General features: G+C 39.2%; 2 protein-coding genes across 2 annotated transcripts; one reads left to right on the top strand and one right to left on the bottom strand.

Moving 5' to 3' along the window:
- The first annotated feature begins 7000 nt into the window (after positions 1–7000).
- Positions 7001–10117, top strand: LOC144476321 (uncharacterized). The gene is made up of 3 exons (XM_078193081.1): positions 7001–7012; positions 8234–8539; positions 9836–10117. The coding sequence occupies exons 1-3, from the start codon at positions 7001–7003 to the stop codon at positions 10115–10117; spliced, it is 600 nt and encodes a 199-aa protein (XP_078049207.1).
- A 3382-nt stretch (positions 10118–13499) lies between these two features.
- Positions 13500–18788, bottom strand: LOC144478291 (uncharacterized). Its single transcript, XM_078196058.1, has 3 exons — positions 18768–18788; positions 15681–15866; positions 13500–13931 (listed from the first exon to the last, which is right to left on the bottom strand). Exons 1-3 carry the CDS (start codon positions 18786–18788, stop codon positions 13500–13502), a joined length of 639 nt encoding a protein of 212 aa, XP_078052184.1.
- Between the last annotated feature and the right edge of the window lie 6767 nt (positions 18789–25555).

Genomic DNA, 25555 nt, shown 5'->3' with positions numbered 1-25555 from the left:
TTGGTTCCAAAATTATACTAAATAACACGAGGATCTGTAAATCGAGTCGCTAGTAGCCAACGTGCAAAATGTTTCTGAGTGCAAAGGGTTAAATTGTAATCCTGACGAAAACTAAATTATATTCGTAAATTTTAAATAATAAGAATTAAAAATAAATCATTTGAGTTGGATTCGTAACTTTCTTCGTCGCCGCTTGATTATCATGATACACACTGGTGGGCGCTTTGCAAAGAGATCGCCACAGTTAACTGGTTAACGAACACGACAGGCAAATTACAAAACGTCTTAGGACTACCGACAACGAGAACGGAGCAAATTGAACACGTGCCCGCGGGGATCCATCAAATCTGGGGCCGGGATTCGTTCCGACGCTTTCGCTGACTTCGGTAGTCATCGATAACCCATCGCTACGAAATTGCTCGGGTTGGCTGTGAAACGAATGGCCGGCACATGCGACCTATCTAATTCAACCGTGAAATGCAACGTTTGTTCATTTGTTCGAGTGTTCTACGATCGATGTTGATGTGCAACGATCGTTTCCGTCATTACTGTAGATTTAACACTTTGCACTCGAATGGTGACTCTCGGGCACCACTAATATTGTTCTCTCACCCTTCAAAATAATTTTTATAGCAACAATGTTTAATTTTAGAAACATTGTTAAATATGCCACTGTTGGTATGAATCACGAGAATTAATTTGGTATATATATAAAATACACTTCGTTGCTCAAAATGAAAATACTATAAGACAGAAAAATTATTTTAGATTAAGAGCTAAAGTGGCCTCGAGTGCAAAGGGTTAAGGGGCGGTTTGCACCCTTTCCAGTGAAAAGAAGAAAAAGCGCTATACGTACCTTTTAACATTGTACACGCGTTATCGCGAGATTCCACCATTTTCAATAAATTCTAACAATTGGCACTGTGAACCGCGAGTCATCGAAATGATTCGATAATGAAATTCACAAATGCGATGTAGTCAATTAGCAAAGGCGCAATTAAACAAGTTATTCGCCCAGAATTATTGGCAATCGAATCGCAGGCGTTCACAGTTTAAACGATTCGAATGTCCGGTTTCGGCAATGGGCCGCGACTTTGACGCGAGGAGGAACAGTTTACACCGGCGCGGGAACAGTTTACACCGTCGTAGGAATAATTTATCGACGTCCAAGTATTACAGAATATCGCGACGATTGCCCAATTGGTCGATACCCGGGCGAACGGTTCCCGAATGTCCGGCGACTCGACGATGCCCGAAACAAAGCCGAACTTTCTTTCTTTATAGATCCCGCGGCCCGACCGTGGCGAAACCCCGCCGGTTTGCTACGCTAACGTGTAATAAAAGGCGCCGATCATGCTCATTTTCATGACAATAAACGACATGCACGGTGTCGTAGATCGCGGCGATACCCGGGGGACCCGACGTAATTCGTACGTGAAACTTTTTCGTCCGTTTCCACACGCGAGATCGCCGGTTACGCGCGATAAACGGTCTCGGCCGCTTGGCTTCGAGTATATTTCCTCCTCCTCCTCCTCCTCCTCCTCCCCGCTTCCTCCTTCACCCGGGTGTAGAATGGTTAATAAAGGTGTACAAGCGGCGAGATACAATGTAATGACAGTGTTACGACAACGGCGCCGTTTATTTTGGATCTGATTTGGCGCCCGATTTCATTCGCGGCGCGCGTGCCGCTTGAACTTACGCTCGCGAACTCTCTTGTTTCAATTTTCATCGCCGACTCTGTTCGTGGTAGCATTTACAGAAATTAAATAACACTTCTCACGATTAGTATGTATTGTGTAAGGGAATGGTTGTGTACGAGTCGTCGAAACCTTCTCTATAGATCGGGTCGATGAAATATGTTTAAAACGGGGAAGCTAAACAACTTTTCTAAATGGTAAAATTCGCGCAATTTTAGCCGATTTTCGAGGAAATTAGTGTAACTTATAAACTATTTAACTTGAAGAAAATTATTCGTTTCTAGCATTGACATAGTGTAATGGGGCCGGTTAGTGTGAAGCGACCTATCACTGTTCTATTCGTCTGTTTCCGAGCATGATTAACTTTATATTTATTTATACCTTTATTTCGTTTATTTTCGAGTCAATAAAATGTCTTACTTGATAAATATTAAAATAAATTTAATTATTCGATAAATATAAAGGCACAGCGGAGTGACCAACACTTAATTATGTCTCAAATACAATATCATCAATTATTTATTAATAATTAATCTATCAGGATAACATGATTGTACGCTCTCCAATAAATAAACAAATATACCAACACAATAAAACAACATATTATCTTGCAGTATAAAAATCTATCTAAAAATCCCCAAAAATTGTTTATTACCTAAAAGAATCCTAAAGATCGTTTACGTTGGTAGGTATTGCACAGGAGTTCTCCCTAGTAATAAATATTTCGTTTCCAGTTCGATGAAAGATAATGTTCATTGTATAACCCGACACATGCCACGATCTACAATAACAACGATCGATCGTCCCCCAGAAACACGAACGTGGTATTTTCGTCGATTTTGCCGCGGCGGCGCGCCGCGTGTTGCGAAATCGCGAGAAACGGGGGCCCATCTCGGGGGGGATTGTAGCAAACGAAGCGTGGAGGTTCCTGCGTTGAAAAGGTAGGGAAAAGGACAAAGACGGTTTCCGGTGTCGAAACCGACCCGAGCGAGAGACGATTTATGCAACGCGCGCGACGCGCGTATATCCACGCGGCTGCGGTTTTTCGCGCCGGTTCCCTCAGTTCCGAATTAACTTTCTGACCCGATCAACAGCACGTGATTAGGCGAAAGCGATCGAACGTCACAATTTCGATACGAATGAAAACCGTCTAACGCGGCGATCGCTGATCGAGGATCCGATTAAACGCTGACATGGGAATCGCAACTCGGAGAATTTATTGCCTCGTTAGGTTGTTACACATAGATTGCGGAACGTACCGAGAGCTTACGTTTAACAAATATACGATTTGAAGGTGGTTTACTATACTGTATGCCACGTATGTCGACCAAGTACGAATGCGCAATCTTTGCTATTCAATCGTGAGAGACCAATGTCTAACAAATCCCACGTTTCACAGGGGTTATGTCAGGAAAATTAAATTAAAAATTAAATAAAAAGTTGGAGTAATTAAGTGGAAATTTGAAAAACTAAAGTTAAGAATTAAGTAAAGATTAAATTAAAAAATTTAAAGAGCTAGGATATTTTTCTGATTGAAAATAAAAATTATAACGAATTAAATGAAAATTTTAAGTGATCAAGTAGAAATTGATAAAAGTAAAATTAAAAATTAAGTAAAAATTTAGAGTAATTAAGTAGAAATTGGGAAAAGTAAAATTAAGGATTCAGTGAAAATTAAATTGAACAATTTAAAGAGCTAGGATATCTTTCATATTGAGAACGAAAACTAATTATGAATTTATATGTACATATTATATTTATATTCGTGATTAGTTCTTACTCTTTTCCAACCAGAATCTTGTACTTTTATGTAAATAATGATCGCGAAAACTTTTTGATATCGTGCACGTTGTATATTCCAATATACATCTACAGCTCGCATGAAAAGGAAATCGCAGAGAATTAGAAAAATAGAAATAGGGAAGTTGGTAACTACCCCTAACGTTTCCTTGGACCTAGTCTCTTATCCCAAAATTAAAATAACAAAAATAGGTTTTTACAACAGATTTGTGTCTTTAATATACGAGCAAACGGTAGTCAAATTGTGCAAAAAGAATCGAATAGGTAAAACACACACACACCTGTCGGTGGAGAATCGTCGTCCGCTCCAATTTCCCTCAACTTCCATCCGGCGAATTGCCCGATCGCGAACAAGAGACAAAAATACGTGAACCTGTCCCCCGGAACCTTGGCCACCAATAATTCACTGTCTCGGCCGAAACGGCTCGGCAGGCGATCGGCAACGGGTCCGATTTTACAAACAAGATGAACTTGAGCGCCACCGTGTCAGCCTCCTCCCTCTCTCTTTCTCTGTCGCGGCGCGGCGTTACCGCGAAGGTTATACTCGATTTTCTGTGCGTGCAGGTCGCGTTTCGTTTTCTCGTTGTTCCTTTTCTTTTTTATCCGCGAGTGAAGGTACGGGCGTGTTGGGTTGCGGCAGGGCACTTAGAAGAAACGTGCGACCACGCGGTTAGAACAAACGCTGATTGTGCGCCGCGACGGCCTTGTAACACTAAAACGTCGACGCCGCGGCGGCGCTTCCTGCAGAGGGGGTTAGAAAAATCAATTCGATCCCGATCCGAGATAATGAGTCATCGATCGAACGGGGAAATAACAATCGGTCTTAATAAGGACAAGGTGAACCGGGAGAGGGAGTCTCGGATCCGATCAGGGCCTTCGAGTCTGGACGCTGACGACGACGACCGCGACTCCCTCCGACGTTAGGGGGTTAATTCCGCTCTAGGATTGGTCGGCGGCGCATTAAAAAAAAATATGTTCGCCGACCGAAACCCTTTGCCCTCTCGCGAGCGCGCAGAGTCATTGTTCTCTTATTTGATAGCCCGCTTCCACACGCATCGTGTTCCGTCGAGAGCGGGTTCGCCCGTCTGTTCGTTCGCCCGTAATAAGCGGCCGTTTCTCGGAACGAACGTCCCCGCTGACGTTATTCAAAGTGTCAGGATGCAAAATTCGAAATTCACCGCGCCCGTCCGAGGACTATTAATTATAGGCATGACATGCGCGGCCCGGCCGAGCCGCAGATCGGCTATCGGCTCTCTGTTAAGGCGGGTGACATTCTGCAAAAATGCTGGATACAGCATTTATTAGCGAGAACCATAACACGGTATTTATTAGCGTAGCAACGAGAGATCCGTGAAAGGGGAAGAACCCGCGTGAAATATTCGGCACCCTCTCACGACAAATAAAGAACAGATATCGTTCTCGGGAGCGTCGCCGTCCCCGGACATCCTTTTCAATATTTTATGATTCCCTTTCCAGTTTCGACTGCCGGCTCCGCTGTGTTTTCTACTGCACAGACAACGAAAAAGCGGACGGATCACGTCACTCTATTAGCATAACGTTTTAGTTGTGATAACGGGAGAAAAAAGAAGCTTGTACAGTGACGTCGGGAATGCTTTCGACGTCGGGATGAAACTTTGAAAAAAATCTCTCGTCTAGATAAAAATATAACGCGTTATGGAGAAAGAACTTTGGAGTCGATCGGGTTCGTCTCGATTCAGATTAATTCAGATTGAATCCGCATACGTTTTGGGTTTTTATTTCGATTCGTTTCGATTCGCGTCGACTCGTCCCGTCGCGTTTTCGTTTGCTTTGATTCGCTCGTCCAGTTATGGCGCGTGGATTTGCGACCTCGTTTCGAGTAAATTATTAAACGCGGACTTTGGGAAACGGACGGAACCGACGAAGCTTTAGGTTACCATTTTGGACAGATGGCCGGTTAACGAGCGAAGTTACGTGAAACTGCGCGAACACTGGCACGTTTATGCAATAACGGGGTCCACGCCTAAAAATGACCTGTTTCTTTCGAACATTCCTGACGTGCCGAGATACGTTTAAATTGTCGGAATCAGAAATGCGACCGATGGAACAATCAGCTTGTAACTATTTTCCCTGAACCGAAGAAATATTAGATGTATCGGAAAATTATGTAATTTTATTAGCGATATATATTTCTCAAAAATTATATTTATAAATCGCCGTCACGCTGGCAACAGGGTATAAGTTACGATTATATTAAATTATCATTATAATACATAATTAATATAATAATAATAATTACTTTTCTTCCTTTTTAAGAACAGGTAGAATTTTAAAGTAGACCTAATATTTTCAACAATTTCATGTTCGTCGTTTGTGAAAATTAACGTTGAGTTAGAAATATTATATCATAAACAGTTTAATAATTATTGAAACTAATTGAAAAAAATTATTAAACCATAACATTACGTGTTAAAATTGATGGTAACGTTTTAGAATAATTGAAATTATTTCTCAATAAGAAAAGAATAAATACAATATTTAATACTTTTCTCATTGAGAAATAATTTAATTAATATATAATAATTTTCTTATTGAAATAATGAAACTTCAACCCGGCATCCAGCGTTAGTTCTACGTGGTTCAACCATCGAATATTTATTTTTATCTTCGTAGAAAATGAATGATGAATTAGAGAAATTATACCAAAAGCAATTTAACAATTATTAAAACAACCATAACACCATGTGTTAAAATTGACCGTAACGTTTAGAATACTTGAAAATTATTTCTCAATAAGGAAAGTATAATATTGTAATATTATAATATTGTGTATTAAATGTAATATAATATAATATTAAATGTATTATAAATATAACATTGTGTATTAAATATTCAGCCCGGCACCCAGCGTTAGTTTTACATAATTCAACCATCGAATATTTATTAATTGCAGATTATCGTATTCCCCATTATCGCGAAAATAATCTGGAAAACAAAATAAAATAAAAATAATCTAATCTAAGCTTGGCAAAAAAACCGGTCATTTTTCACGGCAATATGGTTACCCGAATAAATTTGCAGCAGGCTTCTACGCGTGGTCTACTCACGAATTATGCAGCCGAAAAGTTCGCCCGTGGTCTTGAAACGGTCCTGACGTCACTAGATGCACGTCGAACGGTCAATTAGCAAGTGGGAAAAGGCACCCTGACGCAGACGAGTGGATGACTAGCGGCCGACTGAGGCGCGCGTATCCCGAAGTATTAATCAACAGTGGGGGAATATAATTTATCTTTCGCAAGAAAAAAGAGCGTGCCGAGCTTTGCCTTGGTTCTGTTTTCGGGGACCCCTGCGCGCTCCCCACACGCCCAATTTCTTTTCACCGTTTCTCTGTGGCCGGCCACTTGGTCTGTCTACCCACCTCCGACCTGCTCAAGGGTTCGTCCGGCTGTATAAAAGCCAGAGGATCTTCTTGGTGTCTCATCAGTCGCTAAACAACGACGAACCAACACTCCACTAGCAGCACCATGAACGCCAAGGTGAGCACCGCCGTCGACTGACGGAACGGTCCTGGGGATCAGTCTATGCTGAGGATCAGGACCGGCCGCTGAGACCATTTTCTATACCGAAGGGTCTCCAGCCTGAAGGGTTCCAACCCTTTGGGACCGGTGTTAACGTCTCGAGAAATTAGTGTTCCGAATTTTACATCGTCTTTGTTTCATAGAAAATCGACGAACATTTATTACCATTTCGTTTGTGACATTTCGCGAGTGCTCGACGGTAGTCTAAATATTTAAACATTTTGTCGGGATAGCATTAATATATCGGATTACTGTTTTAGAGTAATACAGTTTTATAGTAAACGCAATTTTTGTGAATTGATTTGAATGGACAGTCCGTCGATCTATAGATTATTTTTATTTGAAGAAATACTAGGGCAAGTTGCAGCCACTGTAGTTTACGGGAATAACTTTTGTAAAATTAGATCGTGATATAAACAAATTTGTTGTTCTACTGTCATTGTTATATCACAGAATATTTCTTTAGCTAATAGTAATATTTATTTATTGCTTGTCGTGGTAGAATGGTATAGAATAAGTCAGTCTTCTATTAATTCATTAAGAATAAAGTCAGCACACTGGATTGAACTGTTCATTTACTAAGTTGCTTAACTTTATTAATCAATTTTATCAATAGCTAACCGTTACATTTCAAAATTACTACACTCATTCTTACGAATTAATCTCTCAAGAATTAAAATTTCTAAAAATTCTGCCTGCATACAATATCGATAACTAAACTGTAGAAATGGTACTTCATTCAGTACCTAGTGTTACACTTCCTCAAAGAGAATATTGACTTTCAGTACACTATAGAACGTTCGCTTTCATTCTGCTCTAAGAATTGTATAATATAATTCTAATTCTAAAGCATTCTAAGACCGTATATTTTAAGATTGTGACACAATTCATTGACCAACGTGTAAAGCAAAAATAAGTGACGCACTATGATCACGTGCACAATCGTTTCTGAACACTCCAGATTGAATGTACAAAGTGCTATTTTAAGCTCTTAATAATTATTAGGCTCTAAATAGTAATATAGTAATATATTAGGCTCTAAATAATATCGATTGACTAAATAATAACTAATCTTGATCACCGGGAAGTAAGTCGACTAAATGCAATCCCAGGATCTTTCTATCTGAGATGGAAACATTGAGAAGAAGAGATTTCAAAATGTTTAAAATTTGGTTGCAGCTTTTTATCGTCCTCGCCTTAGCGGCGGTGGTACTCGCCACGGAGGAGGCAACGAAACCATCCGCAGAAACGAAGAAGGACAAGCGAGGACTCTACGGACTCGGCTACGGCTACGGACTCGACTCCGGTCTGGGATACTCCGGATACAACGGATACAACGGATACTCCGGCTACTCCGGCTACTCCGCGTACCCATCCGTCGGCATCAGCCACGGTGTCTCGACCGTCTTAACCAAGGAAGTGCCCGTCGCCGTGCCTCATCCCGTTCCCGTCGCCGTCGAGAAACATGTCCCGGTCGCGGTTAAGGTAAACGCGCGCATTCCTAACTAAAAACTCCGCAGAGGATCCGGGACACGGTTAAGGCGTGGAGCGAGCGGACCACTTTCGATCTCGTTGGCGTATCGCGTCGCGTGAAATCGTTAATGACCTAATCTTTCCACGGGCTCTCCATCGAGACGAAGCGGCGGCGGCTTCAACGAAGGAGCGAAACGAAACCTGATGTGCGGGGATATGGGAACGGTGTCGACGTCGGGGAATCACGCTCTGTTTATTCCGAAGTATCTGCTCTCGGGCTCGATACTCGCGCGGCCGCGCTGTTAGGCCGTCGTCATCGATTGCTAATTAGCATACCGATGCGTGAACGGGTGTGGGATTTCGTAAGATGGGATATCGTTACAGTGCGGCCGCCTGTGCTTTTCCAATGGTAACCGTGCGCCGCGCTGCCACGCGAGTTTCGTGATCACGTCATGCGTTATTACTCGCGGCTCCGATGCTCTCTCGGTGTGAACCGCGGTCACTATCGTGGGAAATTAGCGGCGGGAAACGCGAGAGTTCTCGTCGACTCTGCAGTCTTCTCTTCCGAGATAACTGTTTTATACAGAGGCGCGATTAATGAACTCGTACTCAATTCTTTCAGGGAATCATATAAACTTTTACCCGCGATGTTTTTGAATACTATTTTTAACTCTACAATTTATTTGAAATACCGTACGCGTTGGATGAAACGAAACTAGCTCTCGAGCCAATCGGACATAAAATTAAAAGACAATTACAGAAATTGAATTAACTAGAGGACCATCGAAAGTCTAGAAGATCTAATGTTATTTTCTAAGTACTTTATTGAACGGTGCCATTTGTTAAGAATTATTCTTTACCCACGTTGTTGAACTTTAATAGGAAGCAAAGCATAATCTATTAAATCGTTTCGGTTAAATTCGTATGAAATCGTTATTTAAAAAGAAAATATCGAATTTCTGGTATCACAGAAATTGTTGAGCTAGACATTGCTTTACACTAAATCTGGTCAAAATGTCCGACTTCGTACTTTGAATCTAGAATCATTAAAATCATAAAAACTCTTTCATAGTAAATAGAATTCATTTAATAATTCAGAGATACATTATATTAAAATTGTTGAAAAGATTAATTGAATAGTCTATTATGGTAGATTCAGTGATAAAACTATACCGAACTTAAAATCGAATTGGAGTTTAAACTTCTTAGGAAACCGTTGCAAAGGTAGCATTGCAACCCTGAAAACGACGTTAAAAAATTGCTGAAAGTATCACAGAGGTCTAACGAGAAGTCCATGGTGTTTTCCAGGTACCAGTCGCAGTCCCAGTCGACCGTCCGTACCCCGTGCACGTCCCCAAGCCCTACCCAGTGGAAGTGACCAAGCACGTACCAGTCCCCGTAGACAGGCCAGTCCCCTACCCAGTCAGCGTGCCAGTCAAGGTTCCAGTGCCAGCCCCGTACGCCGTGAAGGTGCCCCAGCCCGTCGCCGTCCCATACGTGAAGCACGTTCCAGTCCCAGTCGCGCAGCCGGTCGTCGTTGAGAAACAATACGGCTGGCCGTCCAGCTACTCCAGCTACTCCTCCTGGTAAACAACGACTTCATCGCGGATAACTACCGGGGAGAGCCAATCTCCGAGCAGCGTCAGCAGCGTATCAAACGGTGAAGACGGACAGATATATCGTCAAGACCACCGACAGAGAAAGTTCCTTCCTTCGCGAGAACGGCGTTCGTCTACGCTCGAAGGGCGAGAGCGGCCTCCGAGGACGATCCGACACGGACCGTTCCCGAAGGCAACGAACACCGCTGCAACATCGTCACCCTTCACTCGCGCTCACCTTCGCCCATCCTGTTTGCTCTTTTTTACCTCGTTTATTTTTATTTTTGGGTCGGTCGCCACGACACGACCCAACGCCACCGAAGATTGGCTCCCCCCGAGCGACGGGGCGAGAAAGGACCAGCCCCGCAACCCGGTTCTCGGTGGCCTCGACCGGGACCTCCTCGAGAGCCGAACCAATTGGATCGAGCGTTTCGCTACTGTGACATTAGTCGTAATTTTCTACCGGCGTAATTGTTTAATATCTTTCTTTTGTACGTAACTCGACGCGCGTCTTGCTTCACTAAAATAAAGATACCCTTTTTCGTACGAAAGGAACCGGTTGTTTTATATCCCCACCTCACACTCTCTCTCTCTCTCTCTCTTTTGCTCTCGCTATCTCTCTCTTTTGCTCTCTCTATCTCTCTTTTTTGCTCTCTCTCTCTTCATGTCCCCCCTTTCCTCGTACTCGCTCCGAAAATTGGAGCAACGTTGCGACACCGGCAACCTTCGCCGTCATTCTTCAATTCGTGATCCGTGTGCTACCGCGAGACGAATTGCGTTCGAATCCGGCGTGCTGGAAGCCGCAGAGAAACATAAAGAGACATTGAAACGGAATCGGGTCAATGTGAGCAAATCCTTTCAAAATCTCTTTTTACTTCAACTGTCCACCGGGCAATAAATTTCATCGTGCTGGACCCACATTAAAGTGTAGATCTTCGGGGTACATAATCAGCATGGATTGCAAAATCGAGATCTTGAATCAACAGCTCTTAAGCTTAATTTATAATACTGTCTTTGAAATTTTTGTTACTATGACGTTTACATTTCACGCAATTGTTTTAATCATTTATTCGTACCATCTAAAGTACTCTGTTGCAGTCTGATTTATTTTAACCCTTTGCACTCCGAAACATTCTGCACGTTGGCTACTGTAAATAATACATTGGTATTATTTAGTATAATTTTGGAACCAAGTAACAACGTGTTATAATGATATTGGACTTATATGAATTAACTGACATCGAGGAATGTATATTTGCAAAAAATCAGCATTTATATTATATTATAAATATATATAATAACTTTAATGTTCCATGAGAAGGGACATCCGAGTGATATGCTAGAATTACAATGTTCCCTGAGAGGGGACAGCAGAGTGCAAAGGGTTAATTACGTTCACAATGATTTGAGAGCGAAAGGTTAACCCTTTGCACACAAGTGGCGCTTCTGAAGCGCCAATGAAAATTGTTATATAATTAACAAAATAATGTTGACATTATTAAAGACCCTTCTGTTAAAAGCGTAACAGTTTTACGAGTCACAAAACTCAATCTCACATGCGTAAATTATACTAAGTACTATGTTACAGCTGGTCAAAATAGCAATTTTGGATCTAAGCTTAAAATGGTTTCGAGTGCAAAGAGTTAAGTTGATTCGAGCGTTCGAATCTAAACGCGTTTAAATCATCAGGTGAAAATACATTTTCCGTATAAATCGTAAATATTAGGTTGGGGAAAAAGTAATCCATTATTTTTCTGGCAGACGACTGTAGTGATCGATATTTGTTAATTCTTCGAGGCACGGAATTTCAAGAAATAAATGGACCCATGTTGCACAGAAATTTTGTCGGGATTTTAGTTAAACGAAAATTAGTATATTTTTAATGAAAGCACCTAAATCGGACAATCGGAAACAAGAAATCCATTATTTTTACGTGAACTTCAAGACTTTATTTAACCCTTTGCAGTCAAATGGCGACTCTAATTTATTTATATTCAAAAAATTGTTAAAAACTGTCAATTGTTACACGAGCCACAAAATTCGATTCCATATTGTACAAAATGCGCCAGATTATATAAAATGGAAACGCTGTATATCTGGAAAAATATTTTGGATTTCCAGATAAAATGGCTCCGACTGCAAAGGGTTAAACAAAGTCTTTGAAGTTCGCGTAAAAATAATGGATTTCTTTCTCGCGCACCTAACAATTTATTCGACCGGGTAAAAGTTTCGTTTCTTCGAGCAAGGAACAGGAACCGCGTTTCCTTTTCCAATGTTATTTTCTAAAACCAGTTGCGGATACTTGCCACGGTTGCCACCCCGTTTCCTTTTCTCCCATAGCGGGAACGTCAACCGCGATTTTCCTGATCAGAAATAGCTCGAGGATCGAATATAGATCACGTAGCCATCGAACCAGTCCCGTGACTCATCAAATCGTGGCAGGACAATCCGCTTTCCATTTCATCGAACCGTGAATGATCGGTCCATGCGACGGCGGTGTCTTTTTCTTGGCCGCTGAACGATATTAATCACGTCGGAAAAACGTGTTCCATGGGAAACGGATCAACGCAAAAGAGTTCGCAAAAAGGTTCAGTGCTACTATAGTATTCGCTTTTTATTACAAATTGGATAGGTAAAACAAACGTCATTAACCAACAGAAAACAAATTGCAAACAAAAACTTAACGACTTAACGGTACGGTACACAAACGGTGGAAGTGTCGTAGAGGATACAGTTAATCACATCCGGTCGATTACTTTACATAACAAATTAATCAATCGTCTTAGTCGAGCGACTCTCCTTCCTGCTCCTTTAAACTTAATAAAATCAAAACATTAACAGAAGTAAAAAGAAAACGTTCTACAGATAAGCGAACGCATTACTCCGGTTTGGCAGCATTCTCCTAACATCGAACATAAATTTATAAACTTATAAACATAAAAACATCTCTTATAATCTCATTAACTCGATAAAGCCAAACGGTAAAAATATCGATAAAGCCAAACAGTAAAAATATCGATACAGCCAAACAGTAAAAATATCGATACAGCCAGTCGATAAAACGTATAAAATAACAAATCGTTCGTAGCGTTACCGAACGTCTTACCCTGGTTTAGCGAAGTCCAGCCGATTCCTCCCACCATCAAATACGAACAAATAATACTTTCCAATGGTACCAACTCGAGGACACGAAAAGCAAGCCATGGAACACCATACCTCTAGGATGGCAACCTCCGAGTACGTTCTCGCCGGAAGTGACATCGAGAAGAATATGGCGGAATCTAAGACGTCCTTTTTTTCTACCGACGAAGGCTCGTTCCTACGAGAGCACCCGAGTCACATCGCGTCCGTGTGTTTCGCCGATTATTGTGCGATCAATGATAGTTGTAGTCCGGCTGAGAGGGTTGGAAGTGTCCACCGGAGTGATCCTGATCGTATCCGCCGCTGTGGCCTTGCTCGTTCAACGTGTACGTGCTGTAGCCGTGCGACTCGTGTCCGACGTGGTCCGATCCCGAATCGTAGCCGCCGCCGCCGCCGCCGCCCTCGGACTCGCTGTGCGCCTGATAAGGTATGGGGTGCGGCACCGGGTAGAAGATCGGCTTGCTAATAGCCACCGGCTGCGGAACGGGAACTGGATGCGGTATGGGGACCGCCTTGGGCACCACCACCGGCACTTGCTGGTGGATCTCTATCGGGACCGGCTTCGACACCTCGACCGGCACCGTTTCCTGGACTTTCACTAGCTTCGTGTACGGAACGGCGATCGGGTGGTTCACCGGCACCGGGACGGGTATGTGATGGGGCACCTGCCAAAGAGAGAAAGGAATTCTAGATCAGCGGGTACCGAGAGAGGATCGGCTACGCTTCGGATCCCGTGTTGCTTGCTGCGCGTCGGCGAAACCGCATAACGGGTGGAGCTGGTAATTATGTTATCGCGTGTAGTCTGACACGACGTCGGTTCGATTCTGCGGAGAGTCCGCTTTCAGGGTTTAGGCAACCGACCAACGTTTAGGGAACCGCTGTCAAATCGATACCCTCCGGCTTGACGAGGATGTAGTTAGAGGCTCGATGGTTCGAAGCGAAGCTTCTTTCTCGGGGATAGGAGTGTTGCGGAAGGAAGGTCGCTTCGGTGGATTCGCGATGCGGGATTCGCAACATATTTGAAAATTCTCAAGCTTCGAGGTTAACCCTTTGCACTGCCGCTCCTTTCATGCTGCGACGATTTGCACTTGTTCGTACTGAAACCTTTGCACTATAATAAGTCGCACTGTGATAAACGAGTCAGACTCGTGGCGAAGATTTTATGCAAGCTCTTCTAAATATTATTAATTTCTTCTACACCGAAATGAAGATAAATTCTTCTCTTGTCAAAGTATAGAAAGAAAAGTAAATACAGACATTAAAGGAAACAAAAATTGTCTAGTCCTATTATTAAAAGTATTAAGGTTAAACAAGTGCTAATCGTCACAGCATAAAAGAAGCAATAGTGCAAGGGGTTAATAATTTTCCTAATATTATCAGACAATTTTTGTTTCCTGTATCGTCTTTATCTACCTTCGTTTCTATACTTTGATAAGAGAAGAATTTATTTTTAGTTAACTGATTCGTTATTATGGTGCAAGGGGTTGACAATGGCAAAAAGAATGAATTTTAGATGTACATAATTTGCGATCTCGTGATTTTGGACTGGCAGTGAGATTAACCCTTTGCACTACGACTCCTTCTCACGTTGCGTTGGTTAGCATTAACTTGTTCTTAATATTTTTAACAATAGGAGCAGATCATTTTTTTTGTATTATTTTTACTTACTGCCATTTTTAGACTTTAATAAGAGATGAATTCAATTTAATTTCGACTTAGAAGAAATGAATAATATTCATATTTAGTAGAGCATGCGTAGAATCTTTGTCACGAGTTCGACTTATTGTTATAGTACAAGGGGTTAATTTTAGCAAGAAACGCTGGATAAAATCGACAACATTGAACGCGAGTAACGTTCAAGCGACCAAGTATGTTGCGAACTGTATTGTGATTAGTATACTGCAAATTTCAAGCACTGAGAACAAAGATGAAAATCGTTAGATCAGAATATAACCTTTATGTCGGAAAAATTGAATAATGTTATACTAAAGTTATTTCTCTGAAATGCTAAAAAATCGTTGGTCTATTAATTCCTAGATGTACTTAATTATCCCTTATATCAGAAAAATTGAATAATGTTATACCAGAGTTATTTCTCTAAAATGTTAAAAAATCGTTAGTCTAGTAATTCCTAGATGTAGTTAATTAACCCTTATATCTGAAGAATTGAATAATGTTATACTGAAGTAATTTCTCTAAAATGCTAAAAAATCGTTGGTCTATTAATTACTAGATGTACTTAATTTTAACCCTTATATCAGAAGAATTGAATAATGTTATACCAGAGTTATTTCTCTAAAATGCTAAAAGATCGTTGGTCTATTAATTAGTAGATGTACTTAGTCGAGTAAAAACTGTGCCAATATCACAACTAGAAAATAGATTAATGCAAAGAGAGTATCCTTCTCGCGTACCTTGACGGGATACGGCACCGGCACTTTGACGACCGCGGTCTTCGTCACCTTGATGATTTTGGTCGGTATCTCCTTCAGGTGTACCGATTGAGAGATGAGCTTCGGCTCGATCTGGTGGCCATGGCCTTCCAGGGAGGAGAAATAAGAGGCTCTCGCCGCGGCCACGGCCAACACGGCGAACAAAAACTGTAAAGTCGCAATCACTGTTGAAGGCTACTGAATCCGGACGAAATTATAGGGCGGGGGGGAACCTTCCGACTCGGTCACGCGAACGCTGGCAAAAAAACAACTTTCGAGGTCGCTTCTTGGGAACAGAGAAACCCGGTGCTGCCATCTTAAATCTTGACCATACGGGATCGATTAACGTAAAATTCGTGAACAGGTCGAGGAGAGATCGACTTTCACCCTCGTCCCCTTTTTTTGCTACCGTGTGACAAATTTTTTATATACTTTCCATTTCCCCCCTCCCCCCCCAAACAAAAAATGCAAGCGTTTGCTTTACCCTTTCGTCCGACAGTCTGATCACCGATATTTCGAAACCGATATTTACGGGCTACGTTCACTATCATTGCACCTCCACAGAACAGAAACGGTGAAGTGAAAGGGAAGGGATTGATTCTTGGATCCGTGTTTCCCTGGTCGTCACACTCTCTTCCGGATTGTTCACCTCTCGTATCCGGGTCCCCGAGTCGAAGGGTTTCCCTTCTTAACGCCGCCGAACGGTCAACTTACAACTCGCAACATCCTGATCCGGTTTTCTCGCAGGGCGTAAATGCAGAATATAGGATAGGGCGCTTCCGATGGGACGAGTCACACTGACAATTGCAGTACCGGCAGTTGCTTATATACGAGGACCTTCACCGTCACCGATTCACGAAGAAAGCACTCTCTTTCCGATTGGCTTTTGCGTTCTCCTATCTTGTCTCCGCTGCTCCCCTTTTTTCCTCTTTCGCTCCTGTCGCGGCGTGCACGGGGTTCGACGACCGCGGGCCCCGGGACCCCGTCGTCTCTCCACCTTCCGTTTCGCGCGCGGTACCCTAAAACTCCTATCCGCTGCGGCATGATGGTCCACCGGGCGCAGGATGATCGTCACCGTTTCGTAACTGACCGCGCGACATCAACGAACGCGTCTTCATTGAATTTCTCGGTGTCCCAGATCGCGGCTTTATGTAACCAATGTAATTGTTACGGAACCAATGTAAATATCTTTTTTTAAATAATGCAAGATCTAGGTTTTATAAACGAATGTGTAAGCACAGTTCTAAAAATAATTAACTGTTTTACAAGCCATTTTAGCTACAAGAGACACAAATTGTTATAGTATGTTTTCCTCCTTGATTATATGCTTTCGTTTAAACTTTATTTTACATTTAAGGTATAAATAATATCTTTGTACATTGATTTGCAGAAGAGATATTTTTTATAATTTTCTACAACGTCACTTTTATTTATTTCGACATTATTTTTATATCTTTTTTCTTCCTTTGAATTGAATACAAAATCTTGCCTTAATTTGCTCAGAAAATGAAATGTTCGAGGCAAAAGCAAGTTAAATGAGACCAATAAATATTAGAATAAATAAAAAATAAAGATTAAACAAATAAGAAATAGAATAAATTGATCAGCTGTAACAGAACAAAGATTATTCATACTTCTCTACAACGTTACTTTTATTCACTTTAATATTATTTTTATATTTTTTCTTCCTTTGAATTTAATACAAAATCTTGCCTTAATTTGCTTAGAAAATGATATATTCGAGGGAAAAGCACGTTAATACGAGAGCAACGCGAATAAATTAATCAGCTGTAATAAAACAACGTATATGTGACCGTGTAGTGAATTGTAAATTTTACAAGAATAATTAGTACAATCGAAAATATGTAACATCTTTGTAACCTCTGGCTTGTATAATTGCAATAATTACAAGCCGATGAGTCATTATTATTATTATATATATATATAGCTAGTTAATTGCAAACGTGCAGATCGTAGTTGCATTGCACATGAATTAATTGCAATTAATTAACACGATGTTTGTTTTATACGTCGCGGTGATACCCTATTGTGGAAGATTTCTTGCGATCGAAGTAGGCCAGACGAACGAGTCGAGAGTCGAACATTGAATGTGTATCCATTACAGCCTGCATAAGTGCGTGCGTGTCGTTGTAATTTGTTCTGAATACTCGCTCATCTTGCACCCACAAGATCACGACGGCTGCACTTTCTCCGGTAATCGTATCTGCCCTACCTCGGTTGTTACGAGCCGGTTGTTAATCCGCTGAAAGTCACGAAAGCGGACATTTTGCAAGATTCGTAACGACTAGATGGCAAATGTTTAGACAAACGAAAACCGTTTACATCGATTGTCAAAACCTGGAATTAAAAAGGTATTTCTTCCTCTTTTTAATAAATTTTATAAATGAACATTTCTTGGCCTTTCTATTGCTTTATATCTCGTTTAACTTTTGTCGTGAACGCGTCAATGTATATTCGACAATATACAAATCCGCTTTGTTGAAAAACAATAGAGAACCATGATTAACATAACCTGGAATCAAAAAAGCAATTCTTCCTCTCTTCAATTTTGATAACATTTATTTTGAACATTTCTTGACCTATCTATTGTTTTAAATCTCATTTGACTTTTCTCATGAACGTATCAATATATATTTAACAATATAGAAATCCGCATCGTTGGAAATGAATATAGAGAACCATAATTGACATAACCCGGAATCAAAAAGGCATTCCTTCCTCTCTTTAATAAATTTTATAAATCAACATTTCACCTTCCTACTGTATCAAAGAACGCGTCAATATATATTTGACAATATACAAATCTGCATCGTTGGAAATGAATATAGAGTACCATCGCTATATTATAATTATCTTAAAATAAATAATTTACCAAGTAGACTTGGGATACACGAAACAATCTCGGAAGAAAAATTTAACAACCCAGCTCCATCAAATATGTTCAATGTACTAATGGCAACCGCTTTCGTTTTCATTTCACGAAAAATGTTAAAGCGAACGATTTCCAAAGTTCTGTGTTCTCATGTGTGACGCACGAAAGTCTTTCACGATTTTTCGGATTGTTCGCATGCCGGGGAACTCCTGCAGGAAGTAACGCTTCCTTGATAGCAAGCGTTAAGGTAGTGAGAGCAGTCGGACACCTTGAAATGCGAGCCGAAAGAGACGATTCAAGTTCGAGAGAGAGAGAGAGAGAGAGAGAGAGAACGGTGAAAGGATCACCGTGGATCGACTGGAAGAACGTCCAAAGTAAAGGGACTAATCTGGATCATCTGGCTCTATCTGCTCTAGTGCCTTCGCGTTCACGTTCGCGTTCTCAAGAAATGCATCCTCCTTTGTTACCTGTTTGGACAAACTCTACCCTTTATTCATTTCTTTGAAGCTCGTCTCTTCGATGAATACACGACGCCTTGGGTAAATCAATTTATCCGACACCATTTTGACTATCCTGCAGTAATAACAATCCTAACATTTCACGAATAAAAACACAGATTACGAATAGTATTTTAACCCTTTTGTTAACCCTTTTGGTCCGGTCCACTGGAGTAACTTTACTGAACGGGGCACCGCGCCGTGAATCGTACACCTTGGGATTCTCTTATTTCATGCATATTTAATTATTTATATATTTACAGATTTCGTTACTATTATAAATAAAAATACATAACTACAAATAAATATAAATATATAAATTAATATATGTCAGTTATATCGTACACACACATTGTTATATGGATGCCAGATATGTCTGACAATCGTAACAAAAGGGTTAATAAAAGTACATTGTCCTAAGATCCTTGGTTTTCTTCAAACATTCTCGATTAATCTTCTTGCACTTGAGCAAGAGAGTATGAGTTTAGTTTTGAAATAGAGTGGATAGGAATACACAGAAGATCTGTAGGAGGATACATAGAAGAATACAGAGAAATTATCGGAAAGTCTGTTTCGCTTCTAAACTAACCCTTCACGTACGAGAGGCGACTCTCGGTTGCCATGGCGTTTCGCTTAGCCGGACGAGCAGCGAGTGAGAGGCGACAGTCGATGTTAGGTTAAGATAATTTGTATGTAAATTATATTTGCATATTATATACAATTTAAAATGATCGTATATAAATTTCATTTATATTATATAAATATTATATTATATTATATAAATACATAATATTAATATGTTATATATAATATATTAATTATAATATATGTAATGTAATATTATATATTATAAGTATATAATATTAATATGTTATATATAATATATTAATTATAATATATAATGTAATATTATATATTATAAGTATATGATATATAATATTTAATATAAAATTTTAATATAATGTATTAAAATAATTTGTATACAATTCGATACATTTGAGAAATCGCCTCCTCCTGCCACCTCACTCGGACGAAAAAGTTTTCAACCACAAAGGGTTAAACGTACGCATTGTATTCCCAGCGAAACGAAATGCATCTTATCAATTTTTACGCCCGAAATCAACCGATCGATTTTCGCAGATACTTTTCAGCTGGCAATGAAACTGTTGTCTGTTCGATGGAAATAAATTGTTATTTTCTCGCGTTCGCGGAAGATCGATTTCCATGGGGTACGACTGACACTGGACGGCGTGGGTGCACCGTTTTAAAGCAAAGCGTCGAGTTTAATCCGCGACGTCGGAGAGGTCCCCTTGTAAGGGCGGTAAAAACCGGTTCGGCACAAAAGCAAAAGTAAAATCGTTACTTCCTCGGCCCTCTTTCTCCTCTCACTTTTGATGAAAGTTACCAATGCCGCGCCGAAACGTACGCCAATCGAGCCCGCTGGTAGAACGGTAACGAGATTGCCGCGGCAATACTTCCGCGGAACCGCCTACGATATCATTTCCATCTAACATAATATAGATTATATTATACTATAACACATAAATAGTATTATCTTTCAATTTAAATGTATTATTTTGTTATATTCTCTTATATTTTTTTTTTGCCAATATTGTTATTTTTATTCTGCGTTTACGATAGTATTTATTTATTATATATTCTTTATATTTAGCGTCTGCGTGAAGCGGTGGATTTGCAATTATCCCCGGGTATTCTATGTAAGCCCCGGGAAACATTTATTGATAAAACAAATTCTTGTATTTCTCAATTTAAATATATTGTTTTCAATTACCTTGAATGAAATTTTCATTGATCCATCGATCGCATTATTTTGGAAATTGGAACATTTATATGCGATCGCGGGGAAGATCGTTCCATGTCACTTTCGATGCATTTTAAATTCGATCATCTTTGTCAACCAATCGAACACGTTTTCATGATTTTGTTCTGACGTGAAACCTGTAGTCGAAATATTCTAAAATTATAATTTTATAACAATCATAATTTGGTGATCTGTTGACGGTGAATTAATTGATATATTTCGACACGAAAAATTGCAGTTAATAACTGAGGTCTATCTTGGGGTTAAATTGATCGAAACAGTGCGCAAGTGTTAATGCTTGTATCAAGATTAACACGTTCAGCCCCGACAATCATAGTTAAAGGCACGCCGCAGTTAGACACGTAGTTAAAGCAATTTAATTAATTAAAGCAAAGCTAGAAAGTTAATATTTATTATAGGGACTGTCGTAAGTGCTCTTTCACATCTGAAATATCCTATTGAAATTTTTTGTTCGAATATATTGCAATAAAAATGAATTTCCAAAATTGATCAGAAATTAGAGTCCCATAATTGAAAAATCGCCTATTCCAATATCACCTATATTTTGACTGACGCGACGCTCAAATTGTTACAGCCAAGTTCCAAAATCATTTTTATATTACGAAAGATTAGATTTCAAAAATTATTAAAACTACAACTGTTGTTGCACATATTACAAGAATTAAATTTAATATGCATAAAATACGTTTTATTTTTAAAATGTAAAATTTTAATTTTTCAATATTTCATGTGTAAAATACCTTTTACAATGGAAATGTCAGAAAAGTTATTTCAGAGTCATAGTTAAAATGGCTTCGAGCACAAAGGGTTGATATTGTAATATTTTTAGAGCGAAACATTTTGTGTTACAAGCTCTTTCCACGTTTTAACAGTCGACCGGCGTTTCTTCCTAACAAAGGACTGATAAGCATCTACGGTAAAAGTAGCTAGTTCCTATTTCGTTGATTTCAGCGGGAGAAAGGCAGAGAACGAGGCAAAAGGTGCAAATAGAAGGAGACCGCCGTGAGAGGAAAGGCCCGCGCGAGTTTAACAAACCTGAGAAGGTTGATCTCGATCCATTCACGCACGATCTCGTCTAGGAACACAATGTGGCTTTCGTCCCTTTCATTCGTCAATGATTTTTCTACGTTCGCCAATTACACCCGTGACGTTCAAACATGGAAACCGCGCGTGCTCGTATCAGATAGCGCGGGAACGGGACTCTTACTTCCAGAAAGGACAGTTTGTGTCGATAAAAACGCCGGCCTCGGGACGCGAATTTCATGTCGAAAGCGAAATCAAGCGAAAATGGACGAACCGGTGGCCGGTGTCGGCCGATCGTAAAGGGGGACCTTTTTTAATCACCTTTTAATGACGACTATAAAACGAGTACACCAGTTAGTTGGTGGAGTTATACCAATAAAATTGATTTATTACACGAAGCAAATTATTCGTAAATTCTGTCTTATATGTTTTTAAAATTTTTGAGAATAAAAATATTTGATTTTTGAGAATAAAAATATACAGATTTTTAAGAATAAAAATATATAGATTTTTAAAAATAAAAATATACAGCCTTTAAAAATAAAAATATAATGTAAATGAAAGATAAAAATATACAGACTTTTAAGAATAAAAATATAATGTAAATGAAAGATAAAAGAAATTATAATGTAAATATAAGATAAAAACTATGATATAACATACGACTTAAATAATCGTGTAAAATAAAAACTGTATCGTGAATAAATTTCACGGAAGTGTAATATATAGGTGCTCGAATATCTGAATTGTTTATAAAGCAACTCGTTTTTCTAGAATTAGGTACACGAAATGTTAAAAACTGCATTGTTTTTTCACGTCTAAATTTTTGCTGAAAATCAGGAAACGATCAGAAGATTTACGCGAGAGCAGAAAGATGAAGTTTGCCGTTCGTGGTCTTTTTAAGTAATTTGCATTTGTAGAATATCATTTCGATTAGAAATTGCGCGGGACGTGAGTCAATTTATAGTGAAATGCATATGAATTTGCGAGTAAGGCAGCCGAGATAATTAGAGCGGAAGCGTGGGTCCTTTCCTTCCGGAAACTCGCCAATGAGGCATTTCTTATAACATCGGCTCAGAAATAGACTAGTATAATACGCTCTAGTTTAATGATCCTATGGGTATCAGCAGACGTGTCCGTGATACTTGGCAGTTCATGGTACGTTCACTCTCGCCGCAAAATTGACGTTCCGCATGCAAAGATGATGCGGTGCACTTGGACGATGCAGTTCTTTCGCGCGTCATAAATAGAATGTAACTCTCGCGTGTCGTTACGTTATTGCGGACAATTAATAACAATTATTTCGTACAAACTAATTACTTCTGTTACAATTGACTGTTAGTAGAACTAATGTTTGTTGCATTAACTCTCACCGGCAATTATTAGTCAATCACTCGGGTTTAAAAGAAATTAACAAAGTTACCTTAGAATTTCGAGCATGCTTTTTTTAGATCTACGCTTTTTAACCCTTTGCACTATGATTCCTTTCACGTTGTGTTAATTAGTATTTATTCGTTATTAATATTTTCTTTAATAGGACTAGACAATTCCTATTTCTTCTATTGTCTTTATTTATTTTCATTTCTGTTCTTTGATAGCAGAAGAATTAAATTTGATTTCGATTCTAAATAAATTAAAATTATTATTATTATTCTTTATTAACGGGCTAGTAAGACTCTTTCGTGTTACATAGAGGTGATGTATATATACATAGTCCGGAATACATTTAAATAATATAAATTAAAAATTACAATATAAGAGTACAATATTCATATTTAGTAAATCATGCGTGATATCTTATTATAATGCAAGGGGTTAAAATAACATTCACGATTAAAATGTTAAGTAGAAAAACTTAAAATTTTATTTAGACATGACGTGTTCCTGAGGTTATTTGAAGTAATTTTTTTCCTTAGCAGAAAATAATAACTTTCGTATAAAAAGAGATATTGAATACTCTTCAGAATTCCCACTTAATATATATTTAAAGTAACGTCAAAATGTGATGGATAACATCCACTCGAAATTATTGCGGTGTTGCTGAAAAACAATTAATTTTTGAATCTTAAGATTCGGCCCCTTACGTAGGCAAACTTTTACTTACCTGCTCTACCTGTAGCCTGCTCGCAGGCTTAAGCCTTACACTGTCTTCAGTCTCACCTGTTTCTGCACAGATAGAGCCACTATATCGTAAAGAGTTAAGAGATTGATATTCGAAAAAGTAGATATACATCGTCGAAATATAATATTCTGTTGCATTCATAAATTCATCGATATAAATTACCATGATTTGTAATTATCTACTTTAAGTGTTTTATGAAACGCATTTTGATAATTATTAATAACTTTAACTATCTCAAGTATTACGAGTTTAACATTGCAACTACGTAAAAACATTTCTACGAAAAATGTTTAGTCAAACATATAATATAATATAAAACATATAATATAGTATAAAACATATAATATAATATAACATATGTAATATAATATAACATACATATATTATACGTGTGTGGGAGAAAAATATAATTTTCTGCGAAATATCATCTCTACGAGAATTACAAAATCACTAAAAACTCTTATCGCCTTTTTTTCGGGCCTCATAAATGTCACGCGTGATTTCTGGCATCTCAACGATGCCGATTTTTTTGCCAGTATCTGTTTCATTGTAAATTGTTCGAAAAAAAACTGGTTCGGCTGAGATATTCGTTGTCGCGTATCGTTAATTAACACCGTGTAGAAATTACTGCAACCTCAACCTCAAATGCAAAATTCGCCCAGTCGCGGGATTTCTAAATCAACGGCGTCTTATGCAATTAATTCAGAATATCGACAAAAGGTGGTATTTTTTTTTTTTTAAAAAACATCCGCCGGTCAAGTATATCCATCACGGGCGTAGAAACTCGTCTAGCCAGATGCGATAAAAATGCTGGCAGTTTCGAGAGGATCTTCGCCAAGGTCGGAGATCCTGCCTACCGAAAGAACGAGAGGTTATCGTCGGATCCTAAGCGAGATACTTCTCCAAACACCTGTAGCCATAAATGCATTCTCGTTTGTATCTTGTATTCTTTTTTTTTTATCGACAAGAGAACCGATCGAACGAACGGCATCAGTAAATAATCAATTATTCCTTTGAGACAGAACACTTTTTTTTTATTAATTTATTCATAGCAATCCGTAATACAAAAGACACGTGAAGTATGCATTCTTGCATATTGATCTTAGCATAATTCCGGGCCACGTTAATTAAACATAATTATTTCTAATTATATTCCATATGATAATAGTCAAAAACTTCGTAAAATGTTTAAAATAACTAAATATGCAAATGTCTTGTCGCAGATGTATTACGGCAATATTAAAATCAGTTCAAGAATTCGAACTATTATATGCTCGATTATTCGATGAATTTTTTTGCCCGAGGATTCTCGGTCATTTAAAATTTAAATCTGTCACGTGGTCATCTCTTTAATGCTTGCAAACACTCTCGCGCAGGAAAGGTGTATGTGTCTTCCAATATTTACTCGTTCAACAACAGAAGGCGACGGAATAAATAACGCGAGGATCATACAGGTGATTTGTTGAGGCGTGAATTTTT

Source organism: Augochlora pura, chromosome 2 (assembly GCF_028453695.1).
Source record: "Augochlora pura isolate Apur16 chromosome 2, APUR_v2.2.1, whole genome shotgun sequence".
Taxonomy (NCBI): Eukaryota; Metazoa; Arthropoda; class Insecta; order Hymenoptera; family Halictidae; genus Augochlora; species Augochlora pura.
The sequence above is the reverse complement of the archived record's forward strand: the minus strand, read 5'-3'. Positions and strand labels throughout refer to the sequence as shown.